Raw genomic sequence first — 13,456 nt, forward strand, 5'->3', positions numbered from 1 at the left:
CTGGCAAGCTTGCACAAACAACACAGTACACAAGGAAAATGAAAATCTCATGGAACTCTACATTTAACACAAAAGGCAATACCCAAATGGCTCAAATTTGCCTTTATGTTTGCAGAGGCCTAATAAACTATCTCAAACAAGCTACTAATGGAAAAAGCACTGCATTAGACGATTGCAGGAATTCACGTAAATAATTACCATTGTCATAGCTTTTTTCATTATATGGAGAACAATTTGCACTTAAAGATATGATTATTAATTGGGATCAATTTTCCTTATCACTTACAAACGACAGCACTTTGGTTCACTAGAGGCGCTGAAAGCCATTTTTCCGAACTTTCACAAGCAGCACATAAAGGCAGCACCTGTGAGAATGGGCGGGGGGGGGGTGTGTTTGTGGTTTTTGTTTCCCGAACATGTACTTTCAGATAACTCTTCCGCCTCGTCGCGGAACCATAATACGTCCATGGTTCCCTGTTCAAAAGTTAAACTATTGGCTATTGATGGTGTCAGGATATATATGCATGATAGTAGGGTGACGCTCGTGGTTGTTACGTCTGCACATCCCAGGCACAGAGAGGCGATTTAATTCAAAGGCTGAGATGAAATGCTGCCTGAGAAACTAACCTTAGGGCATACGAGGCTCCAGTTTCCAGGAAGCGGATGTTGTTGACGTTTCTGTCGCAAACAGCATCCGGTTATTCGGGCTAGCAAGCTTGGCGAAATAGCAGCTTCCGGCGAAATGATCAACTTTATACTCCGAAGGACTGAAAAGATAGCCATATGAGGTCCGCTGCTCAACAATGGACGTGTTTTTTGTCGAATTGTCTCGTGTTCTCGGTCTTTCCGTAGACACCACCCCGGCTAGTTAGCGCAGCTGGCTAACTGGCTGATCAAACCCTGACAAGTGCCCGGCTGCTTGTCTGACTAGGTGACGGAGAAACACTGTCAAGAGGAGGAAATAATTAACTTTTTATCTCAAAAGCTTAACCGTAGACACACCACACTGAGAATAGGAGCTGGTATGAACGGGAGCTTCCAAGGGCTACTTTCTTGACTTTTGGTTTAGTTGACTGTAGATTGAGGGGAGTAAGTAAACGAGCTGAGGAGTGGGATTATAAATACAGTAATAACAAATAAGACGGGACTGTTACTGAGGCGTTGCTTGCTTTGGTTACCGTGTGTCTTGAAGATGTCAGTACGTTTTGATAACTGAAGTTTGGCTTGAAGTTTCCCTGAGTACTGTTCCCTCAAAACCACATCTATAGAATAGATTATTTGCATTTTCATTTTCAGATCGCTGGATTCATTTGACTTATCGGGTTTGCTTTAGGGCACAGTTACATGAAACGTTAGTCCTTTTCTTGTCAACGTGTCACACTTCTTGTTTACAGCAGGTCCGGGTGACAGCCTGGAAAAGTAAACAGGAGTGACAGACCAACCTGCTCACAACACTTTGAGCAACTTTGCACTACAGCTAATGTCTGATGCATCTCCACCAGCTACACCCAGATGTATCTAGTTACTTGAAATAACATTCCCACAAAATATTGCAGTTTTAATTGTTTGGTGAGAGAGACAGATGGAGTGTCAGTGGCCAAGTTTGAGTAACAAACTAGGATTAATTCGTGATACTATTTTTAACCATTGATGATGAGATATAACATAAATGCTTGGTTAGGGCAGTGGTAATGAATAGATATTTGCTCAGTGACTGACTGAAAGCAAGACTGTAGTTGTATACATATTGCTGCTATCTTGCCCACTTACCACAATGCCGCCTGTAGTGTTTTTACTGATGCTGTTTGGAGCATCATGCAGCCTTGGACAGGCCATGACACGGGAGGAAAAGCACAGGTTGAGGTGAGTTGAGAAAATCGCACAGCACTCTTGGGAGTATATAATCTGAGAAAAACATTTTCGCTCCTGAAAAGATGTTAAACATTGTGACTACTGGTGTCTGTCCTCTATCTCTTCACCAAAGGAACCAAGTGGTTGAGATGTTTGACCATGCATATCAGAATTACATGGTAAGTTCTTCAAAAAAACAGGAATTTAAAGTTGACCAAGACTATTTTTTTTTTTTTTTTTTTGCATCTTTTGCTTCCCAGCCTACACAATTAGTGTAGAGCAGGGACTGTCTGCTTTAAAATAAGTAATATTATTTTTGGTAATCCACAATTACGGAACAATAAATACACCTTACTGATGCTTTGGTGCATGTTTTTTTTTCTTTTCTTGTTTTTTGTTGTTTTGTCTCACTAAATATTTCATCTGGCTTCGAAACTTCTTTCATGTTCGGATAATTCACATCATGTATATTTCATGATAACTGAGGTCTAATCAGATTGAGTTGGCCATGTAAAAAAAACAGAATTGGAGTGAGTAAAAGTGAGTTTGCTTGTGTTTCTTAGGACCATGCATACCCAGCAGATGAGCTGATGCCTCTAACATGTAGAGGAAGAGTACGTGGGCTTGAACCCAGTCGAGGTGACATAGACGACGCTCTTGGAAAGTGAGTGCCATGAGTACATTGACATTGAGATCTAATGTATTAAATGAGTAATAATAATGATGTGGGTCAAAGTCACATACACATTACCACAGCTGGTCTAGCTCTTTTCTCACTCGTATTATTGTCCTTCTCTGCTAGGTTCTCTCTGACCCTCATTGATACTCTGGATACTCTGGTGGTGAGCATCATCTTTGTGTATACTGTAGTTTTTTTGTAGGTACTTTTAAGACTGCATGTAAAGCATATAACAAGAAAGTAGTATGCACATTATATGGAGAAATGATCGAAGTCTATCTATTTTTTAATAATAATGATATTTTGTCTGTGTGAGTCTTTTATAGAGAGAAATGTCATTGTTACTAGTTAAAAATTAACAAGGGCTGTAATTAAACATTACTGGGATTATTTTTGTGAACAGTACCCAATGTATTTTATTCCACTTTTAGACTGTGAAATGGTGCATAATTGAGCCTCATTTTTATAATCATGTTCTATTTCTCATTGCCAGCTTTTGAATAAGACCACAGAGTTTGAGGCTGCAGTGAGGAGAGTCCTGTCAGATGTGAGGCTGGACAATGACATTGTGGTCTCGGTCTTTGAAACCAACATTCGAGTCCTTGGGTAAGATTGGACTGGACTGTCAACACTCAATGGCCGTTAAGAAATACATCACTCATATACAGTCACATATTTTAAAGTAAAACTTTTTTTTTAAATCTAATTTAATGAGCACTAAACAGAACAGCTGAAGTTCTAAGTAGACGAAAGACAGAAGAAATCAGTGGATTGTGTTATATTTTATTCTCCATTGTTGTTTGTTTGTGTGTGTGCTCAGAGGTCTGTTAGGAGGCCACTCCATGGCTGTGATGCTGAAGGACGGAGGTCAGCACATGCAGTGGTACCAGGATGAGCTCCTGCATATGGCCAAAGACTTGGGTGTCCGACTGCTGCCGGCCTTCAACACCAGCAGTGGCCTGCCTTACCCCCGGGTGAGGCAGACACACAGACTGTAATTCAGCTTGTGCCAGAAACAAACCGACATAGTGAAATACACTGTACACTGTCTAATGGATCTATACATATCAGCCTTCTCTTGTATGGTGGTAGTACCAGATTATTAAATTTTTCAGGATTTTCTTTCCAAATAAGTAGAAGGCTCTTCATGCTCTATGCCAATACATGTAGTGCAGTTTATAGGGTAATACTGAATAAAAAATTATTGTTCTGATTGGAAGACAGTAACTGCTCATCTGCCTGAAATGATAAAACCTGTGTAGTTGTAATTGTAGCAGTTGTTTAGTAAGAAGAGTCAGTGAAGACGAAAGTCATTTGTGATGCATTTACTGGACTCAGTCCAAGTCTGTATGTTGAAAGAAGTAGAAAATTACCTCTTAAACAAAATTCAGTTTTATCAAAGTCGTCATTAAACATGTCCGATCACGTATGCATTATAAAAGACATTGTTAGGTTTATTATGCTCACACCTCCCGTGTTGCTGTATGACAAATTGACAGCTACTTTTGCTCGCAGCATTCTTGCAGATCATGGCTACATATTTCCATTTTCTGCTTCACCGCTCTGCTCGCAGCTGTCACAGCTTTTAGACACAGACATTTTCACGGCTGACTAATTTTCATGCACAATCTCTTGCAGAGCAAATGCGTCTCTAAAAACAGTTTTTAAAAAAATGTTTTCTTTTTTCCTGCTTGACAGGTGAACTTGAAATATGGAGTCAGGGGTCCTGAGACGAGAACAGGCACAGAAACAGACACTTGTACTGCGTGTGCAGGAACCATCATCCTGGAGTTTGCTGCCTTAAGTCGCTTCACTGGGGATCCTGTTTTTGAGGTATTACATTTTCACCAGATAATCAACTCATGCCTACATTAACATGTTTAATTTATGATTTAATGGACCTTTAATTGCTCTTTATATCTGTCTTGAATACTGCAAATGCTTTGACCACACTTACAGGAGAAACCCATTGGAAATATCAACAATCATAATGTTAGTTTACCACATAAATCAGTAATAAATTAAACATTTTGTGACTAAAATAAGTTCATGTTTTTGACCTTGGATAATTATTTACAAGTAGAACTTCTAATACAAAGAGACAAAGGCTTTTGTGCTTGCAAATCTCCTGGAATATTTTCCTGAGCTGACACTTAAACATACTTACCTGTCACCACTGTAAAAGAGCTGTTAAACTGTTTCCATCGGCTATTTGAGCAGACATATATCAGCTCTGAACAGACACATCCTACAAGTGGTTCATCTCTTTCTTTATCTTTAATCCAGGTCACACTTTGTTATTCCTCTGTGCCATGACAGCTGTGGCTGGAGGCATAATCTTTTGTTTTCTTTGTTTATTTCTTTGTGCTTATGCTGTATCATCTGACACCCTGATGTTCTCCCGGATTCACTGTGATAATATGTTGCCTTGCAACTGTTTTGTCTCTTATATGATCTTTGTTAGTTGGGTCAGCAGTTATTTAAACAGCCAAATGGAGTTCAGACGTCATTCATTTTGTTTGCATATTTGATTTTCCCACTGTGACATGTCAAAATGCATTTTGCGATAAAGGCCTCTTAATGGCAAATGTATTGAGGTGAAATAAGTGAAATGTAGACATTTGTGAGTGTGTAAAAATGTAAGCATTTGGTCTTTTTTGTACATTTTACTCAAGCAGATATAAAGAAAACTTCAGGTATTTGTTAAAAAGTTAAATATTTTTTGATGTGTTAGCATATTAGAGCCTAGGACTAGTTCATTTCCTGGCAGCACCAAACTGCTGAACAAGCAAGGAGTCAATCACTGTAATCATTCTAACAGTGGACAGCTGCTGCAGATCGATTTTTACGTTTTTAATCAATGATGCACCCTTCCTCTGATTCACACAGGCCCATGCCCGGAGAGCCCTGGACTTTCTGTGGGAGAAGAGACAGAGGAACAGCAATCTGGTGGGAACCACCATCAACATCCACTCTGGAGAGTGGGTCCGTAGAGGTGAGAGAAGGGGGCCTGAGTGGGTCTGTGGATGAAAGAGGGAAGTAGAATGACATGACTGAGTGACAGGTTGGAGGAGGGCAGACGAAGGGGTGAGACAGGGATGAAAGAAATGGGAGTGGAGAAATAGGGGAGGGGGCTGCAGTAGTTATGTATTGATGAGGAGAAAAGGACATGGGAAAGTGAGTACAGTTATAATTTTTCTGTCTCTGTGAGAGGTGATTTGGCTGTGCAGGGACTGAGAGGGTGAAAACAGAGCATTTGTTTGTCACCCGATTTCTCTTGTCTTATAAACTGATGTATGATTGTGTCTCCAGACAGTGGAGTTGGAGCAGGAATTGACTCGTACTATGAATACCTACTAAAGGCCTACATCCTCTTGGGAGATGACTTGTTTCTGCAGCGGTTCAATATTGTGAGCACACACACACACACACACACACACGCACACATGCACACACACACACACACACACACTTTTCAGAGTAATTTGAGGCCTCTCTGTCTTCATAATAGCATTTTGTCACAGGGGCTTCTCAAGATAAATCAGCCTTCTAGTTTTCCATTTGTGCATTTTAGGATTCTGTGTAGTCCTTCAGCACACAAGTTGGCATCAAAAATATTGCTTCTTCTTTTTTATTTATTTATTTTTTAACATTGTACTCAATAAACACTACTTTACCATGTATGTCCCATTCAGCATTACGCATCTATAATGAAGTACATTAGTCAGCCGCCTCTGCTGCTGGATGTCCACATCCACAAACCTCTACTTCCTGCTCGCACCTGGATGGACTCTCTGCTGGCCTTCTTCCCTGGACTGCAGGTCAGAGTGGATCACGTCAAGTGAACCTCTTACTGTCTCTTCTTGTCTTGTGTCATTCCAGTAATGTTGTACATATTGTGCATGTCCCAGGTATTGAAAGGAGATATCCGTCCTGCTATCGAGACTCACGAGATGTTGTACCAAGTTACCAAGAAACACAACTTCCTCCCGGAGGTAATCTGTCTCTCTGTGTATCTGACTTGATGTCATTCAAATAGAGTCAAATAACCCCACATGGCGTATGTTGTCGACTAAAACTGGCTTGAAGTGAACCAGCCTGCATTTCACACAAGGCAGCTGCATTTTAGGTCGGTCTGTCCGTTTTAATTACAACGCCCTGAATGGTGTTCTGACCCCTTCGTCCTTCTTCCCCTGTCCCCAGGCCTTCACTACTGATTTCAGGGTACACTGGGCCCAACACCCCTTGAGGCCTGAGTTTGCAGAGAGCACCTATTTCCTTTACAAGGTAATTTATCAGGGAAGCTCGACATACAGTAATGCAAATGTGCTCTTTTTAGTGCCACAGTTGCGAGGTTAACGCCTCTGATCATTCATCAGTTTATGTTAAATGTTGTCAGCTTGCAGTTTCATCTGAAGTTTTTCTAACATTTGACTAAAATTTCAAGGTGCATCTGGACTTACTTACAAAGTTTCAGAAACACTATCTCCATTTCAGCCACTGTGAGCTGCCTCCAGCATGCAGGCCACTAATTAGTGTTCATAATTATCATATAATAATACTCTGCCTTTGGCTTTTTGGTGTCTTATAAAAATTTAACAAAGGAACATAATGTGATAAAACACTGAGAGTTACATCTTTGTGTCTGAGAAGATTTCACTGGAGCCTAGTCTGTCCTCTGAAGTGATCACACTACTGTCCTCTCATTCTCCCAGGCCACAGGAGACCCTTACTACCTGGAGGCAGGTCGCACCATCCTCGACAACCTCAATCGCTTTGCTCGTGTTCCCTGCGGCTTTGCTGCAATGAAGGACGTGCGCACTGGGAGCCATGAGGACCGGTGAGAAAGACTGAGAACATATTCCAATCATTCGTAGGAAGATGTACTATTAAACTGCAATTGCAGACAACATTTTAGACATGCATTACATACTGTACCATCAGCTGTACATAACATGAGATAATGGTATGTAAAGCATGGTATGAAATACAGCTAGTGAAAGGAAGGAAAAGTTAAATAGTGGGATATATTAAATATTATTTAACGATCACTGGATACAAAACAGCAAATATGAACAAGCTTTGGATTGGTAACTGAGCCCAACTAATACTGAATTTCTGAGGCAGATATGGATAAGTAGTGAAGCAGGACATTTTACAGTTAACAACATAATTATATCTTAAAAGATGACAATAAAAAAAAGCTACATTTAATTATAATTTTTATCAAGAATAACTTAAAAAACTAAATTTACTTCAGAGGTGAAAATGACAACAATACAATAAAAGTGACATTAAACATAAACTAAGGAACTTTTGGGTCAAATACACAAAAATGCAGTTTATCTTCCAACATGCTTACAGGTATATTTACAGTGAGCAAATATGAAAAATATTGGCCTGCTGATAAGTCGGGCTCTACTTTGTGATGCCCATATTGATAATTTGATAGATATGGAGAATATATGGATGTTTAGCAGTGTCTTCTTTGTCTTATACATCTTCTCTTTTTCTCAGAATGGACTCGTTCTTCCTTGCTGAGATGTTCAAATACCTGTTCCTGTTGTTTGCTGAAGCGGAGGACCTACCTTTTGATGTGGAGGACTACGTCTTCACAACTGAGGCACACCTGCTGCCTCTGTCTCTCTCCGCAGCCCCTCACTCCTCATCCGTTTCCTCAAATAGAACGGTAATTGTAATGATGCCATTATCATTAAAATCTGACAAAGAGATGAAAGCATTTATGCATTTCAGTAAATAATAAAACCTGTCATACATGTACTTCAGTCAAAGGAGGAGCTGGACGACTCAAACTTTGATTGGACCTGCCCAAACACCCGCCTCCTGTTTCCGGACCCCGCCTTCCCTCGTAACCTGAGAGAACCAATCCGTAGCGCTGTGGACAAGAGCTGCCCTCGTCCTGCTCCTTACCGGTATATATAAATACAGGTTTTTTTACCAGGTTATATGTCTCCATTTTTATCTGTTTTCCCTAACTACTGTATCTCATCCATCTTCATGCTCTTCTTCCTGCTTACCCACCTTTCAGGGAACCCGGTATGGGTCGTCCTCCCCTTAGGGCTCAGGACTTCATGGCAAACAACCCTGAACATCTGGAGCTGCTGAGGAGGATGGGAGTCAGTCTCATCCACTTGAAAGATGGCAGGGTGCAGCTGGTCCAACATGCTACGCAGGTACAGCAATTTAACAACAAGGATAAACATTCACATGTTTTTGTAAGTGGCTGGTTGTCATTAAAAAACAATCCACAGACTAATTTAGTTTCTTAACAGCGTGTTAACTCTACTTTTCAGCTTCAGGGGTGGGAATGGGTGTCTCATGAGACAGTGTACTTACAATATTATGCTATTGTAGACAATACTGAAATATGCAGAATATTGTATAGTTGTTTTTCACAAGGCAGGAACCAATCATATTTATTCACTTCATTATGAATGAGTGCATTAAAGTTCTTGATGTCGTTAAAAGATACGACACTGTGCATCTGTTTACATGTAAAACTGCAAGAAAATATGCTGTGATACTGTTGCTGTTGTATTAAGAGACAGTTTAAAGTGGCAGACATATTCTTTTTCCCAACCTCCCAAAATTATGGTATTCTTTCCTTCCTGACTTTTTAAAAGTGTCTCTCTCTCTCTTCCTCTCCTCCTAGGCGGTGAGTGCGGTAGCAGCGGAGGATGGCGTACGTTTCATGCAGGAGATGATGGAGCTGTCCAGCCAGCAGCAGAAAGAGCAGCTGCCTCCCAGGGCCATTCAAATCGTCTCACATCCATTCTTTGGCAGAGTTGTGCTGACCGCCGGCCCAGCGCAGTTTGGCACAGACCTGTCCAAAAGTTCCACAGGGGTGAGTGGGTTTTGCAGCTTCGCCAAACTCCCAGGTTACAAATGGGCACTTAACTGTTCTCCTGTTTGTTTTTCCAAAAAGAGCCACTCACTTTTCCCCTGTATTTTTAAGAGGGCACTTGCTATTACAGAATACTTTCCTAATTCAAACAGAGGGAAAGATGAGTTCTCGGTTTCACCACCAGAAGAGAACATGTGGGATTAGACCGCTGTTCTGTGCACCACATAATATTAAAGATGTTCATTCATTCTGCGTCTTCTTCCCTCTTGTGTGCAGGTACGAGGCTTTGTGACTGTGGCTGAACCCTATAGTGGCTGTTCTGAGATCACCAACGCTGAGTATGTCCAGGGCCACATTGCTCTTCTCCAGAGGGGTCAGTGCATGTTTGCAGAAAAGGCCCGACACATCCAGAAGGCTGGCGCCATCGGAGGCATAGTCATCGGTGAGGGCAAGCAGCTAACGACACAAAATGGAAGATAACTACTCAGTGACTAGATTAGTGCACGATAAATTGATTATCTTGAAGACTCACTGTGCAACAGGGTTCTGCACATCACATGAGTAATAAGGCAGAACTTCAGTAAGATTGACAATTATACATAATAATAATCCTTATATATGTAGTGTATTACAATAGGTTATAGAATCGACAATATATTATCAGTAAATCTCAGTTCTCAGTTGTGAAAATCACTTTTTCCCACAGCTCTTGGTTATGTCTTTAAATTCCCTTTTTTGTCTGAAAAGCCGAAACCAAAAGATTGAATTTACAATTGTACAAAACACTGAAAAACAGGAAAATCTTTCATTTGAGAAGTTAGACCCAGAAGGACTTCAATGATAAATTGATTATCCATATCTTTGTCAGTCAATAAAATTGACTAATATCTCTCACTTTCCTCCTGTTGCCTCATTTCTCTCCTTCCAGACGACAATGATGGCAGCAGCAGTGACACAGCTCCCCTGTTTCAGATGGCTGGGGACGGCCGCAACACAGATGACATCACCTTGCCTCTCCTCTTCCTCTTTCACAAGGAGGGCAACATCCTGTTGGAGGCGCTGAAGGAGTACAGGGAGGTGGAGGTGCTGCTGAGCGATAAAGCCAGAGACAGAGGTGTGACATTACTCCCTAATGGTTGGAGTTCTTCTCTTTGTTCCACTTATCTCTCTTGATAAGATTGATCACATCAGTGTGCTTATATCTCTCTACTGACTGAGTCCCATTATGCACTCGGCTTCGTAAAATAAAGATGAGGTGTAGGGATTCAGGCATTATTTGAAGTCTCAGAGATCGTGACTCATTCCAAAGCCACCCACCAGCTGTGGTTATAATGGTGCATGGTGGAGATTTACACCCTTATCAATATTGCATCCTCATTATTTTCCTTCTTTCCCCATTTGCCAAATCCCTGTATTCCCCTGTGGTGGACTGTAACAGTGCCTTTCCTCTCCTCTCTTTCTTGGCTTCTTTTCTTTTTTCATAACCCTCTCGCCTTTTGGATGAGCAGCCGCCATATTCAAAGGTAAACCTCTTCCTGGCAGCCTGATTGAGGGCAGTAAGTATTCTGTTCTTCTCCTTCTTTCTTTGTCTGTTAACAACATTTTGCGCATTTCCTTCCCCTTGACTTTACCTCTGTTTTTCCTCCTTACATTAATGCTTGTATCTCTCCAACCCTCTCTTTCTCACTCTTCCCTTTAACCACAGGATTGTTTTAGTGTTTGATAGAAAAGCTTAGTGCAGTCACAGTATTGTCATTTGTTATTTTCCCCCTTAGAGTTTAGGACACGACAGCTCATTATGTCTTTTTTCTCGCAGGAGCAAACCAGTAGTTACACATGGCAAGGCTGCACGGTGTGGCAGGGTTTGACCCCACTTTTAATTTCCACCATTTCTACCGAATTCGTACTTTGTTTTTGGTCAGGTTTTCTTGATTTTATCCACATTTACTTTTTATATTCATCTGTGTTTGCTGTAAAATGGAAATATTTCATAACTAATGCTAATAAGCTAAAATAGGGACTATTACCATTATAGGTAACATGGGTGTAGCTGCATAACAGCACACACAAAACAGTTAGGGAACTGAGCACTATTCAGCAGAACAGGTGCTTACTGAAAAAGACACACAACTACAAATCCTGTGATTTATGGGTAGTCTCTATAGCCACAAAGCCACCATGACACCATAATAACCAGATAGCGTGTCTGTACCGGAATTATGCAAGCCTTAAAGTTACAGTTATTGCCTGTTGTCACTGCGGCAGTCCTGGGTATATTCCTTCGACTGTATAATAAAAAGCACAAAACCGTTCCTTAACACAGTGGCTACATTTTTAGAAACTATAACAGATCAAGTAGATTTTTTTTTTCTAACCAGTTCCGTGCAAAATTCACAGTAGGACTTTTTGCCAGATTTCTTTCCTCAGTTGACTTTCAGTTTGGTCGTGCAGCTATGTGAGAATGACTTTATCCTGCGGGAAACATGACTCACCATCAGCATCATGCTGTTATGGTTGACAGCCTCTCGATGAAAACTGTTCTATTTTTGACTGAGAATGGCTACAAGGAGGCATGTTGTATGGATTACTGACTGAAGAGGAGGAGAGGAGCTTTGTGTGTGTATGTGTCCTGTACATCTTTTTGCGTAGAGCTGCTCAGCCTTATGCCCCTGCTTCCTTTTCAGGTGTGGACGTGCAAGAAGCGGGGGAGGGCTGCTTAACTGAGGCAACAACTCCCACCTCATTTGAGCCTACCAGCCAATCGCAAATCAGCACGGTGGAGCTGGACGAATCTGTTTCAGAGGAGGTTACCCCATCCCAGGACGCAGCCAGTCCTGAAGATGAAGAAACTAGTCCTGCAGAAGAAGTTAGTCCACCGGAAGAGGAAGCTAGTCCTACAGAGGCAGAAGCTGATTTGGCTCAGCCTAAGGAGGAGAGAGACTCTGACAGGAGAGAGGAGTCTGAGGGTGACACAGACTCAAGTAGCCAGTCAGTGGATGAACTGCTGGCTGATTGGCGGGAAGACTTGGAGGCTTTCCAGCAGATGGAGAAGGATGAGCTCTGACAGTCATCGGGTGTGACATACCCTGTGACTGTGGTTTGATCCCACCATGGAGAGAGCCCCAGAGGGAACGCATCTTCACACCAGCCTCAAACTGATGAACACAAAGAAAGCTGGGGAGATGTCTCTCGTGACTGTTTCTTCTCTTTCCCTCTGTAGATGGTACCACGTGCCAAGGCAAGCCAACATACTGCATCACTGGACCATAAGGAAGTCCTTTTTAGCCTGGTAGACAATGGATGAGAGACCAGGGTTCTTACCTCACTTTCTCATGCAGTTTCTGTTAATCTGTCATAACAAAACCTAATGAATGACATGGACCAGACTGTGTGTAACAGTGTCTCACTTTCCAGTCCAAATTACTTCTCACATTGTTGTTCTCAATGCATTTCTGACTCCTTTTGCTCAGATGAGTGCTGGTCCAACAACTACGTTCTGACTAATTAATCCATCGACCAATTTTATTTAAACGTGATGATTATTTGTGATGATAAATTTACTGTTTTTATGGTCTTGGACCTAATCATATGTACGCATTGATGTGAGTTAAAAGACTTAATTCACGTGGTGATCGGTGACATCAAATAAGCTGCAGGATCTTTTTATGGCTTTATGGTAGACAAACTCAACACCAAAATAATCTCTCTGGAGGTATATGAAGTCATCTGTCAGTGTAAATATGTAGTAAGATATATTTACTGAAACAGTATAGCGCTGTTCGCTCAGGTTCCGGTGCTCCTCCCAGCCAACAACCTCTGGACCACATCTGGTGGAGCAGACACACCCTCAGGAGCGTAGTGGGATGGATTACACCCCCACAGACAGCCACAGGAGGGCGCTATATGATCTGTCTGTTATGCTGTAGCTGCTGACTGATTGGAAGGAACAGAAAAATGCCAATAAATTAACATGATGGAATTAAATAAAAATTGAGAGGGAAATGGGGAAACCTGGCCTGATTCGGATTTGAACACAGGTATTTGGTTTAGATGTTGCAATT

General features: G+C 41.4%; 1 protein-coding gene across 2 annotated transcripts; it reads left to right on the forward strand.

The window, feature by feature from the left end:
* Positions 1-450: 450 nt before the first annotated feature.
* On the forward strand, positions 451-13,405 carry edem3 (ER degradation enhancer, mannosidase alpha-like 3). 2 transcript variants are annotated; one of them, XM_056377590.1, is made up of 21 exons: positions 451-1,863; positions 1,985-2,030; positions 2,415-2,515; positions 2,654-2,693; positions 3,024-3,136; positions 3,351-3,504; positions 4,229-4,363; positions 5,420-5,525; positions 5,843-5,940; positions 6,226-6,351; positions 6,442-6,525; positions 6,734-6,817; positions 7,246-7,370; positions 8,048-8,219; positions 8,318-8,463; positions 8,580-8,724; positions 9,204-9,395; positions 9,672-9,837; positions 10,324-10,509; positions 10,904-10,951; positions 12,080-13,405. In XM_056377590.1, the coding sequence occupies exons 1-21, from the start codon at positions 1,775-1,777 to the stop codon at positions 12,457-12,459; spliced, it is 2,736 nt and encodes a 911-aa protein (XP_056233565.1). In that variant the 5' UTR covers positions 451-1,774; the 3' UTR covers positions 12,460-13,405. The 2 variants fall into 2 exon arrangements, with proteins under 2 accessions (XP_056233565.1, XP_056233566.1); XM_056377591.1 differs by lacking the exon at positions 10,904-10,951 and having other exon boundaries at positions 454-1,863.
* The last annotated feature ends 51 nt before the right edge of the window (positions 13,406-13,456 follow it).

Source organism: Seriola aureovittata, chromosome 6 (assembly GCF_021018895.1).
Source record: "Seriola aureovittata isolate HTS-2021-v1 ecotype China chromosome 6, ASM2101889v1, whole genome shotgun sequence".
NCBI lineage: Eukaryota > Metazoa > Chordata > Actinopteri > Carangiformes > Carangidae > Seriola > Seriola aureovittata.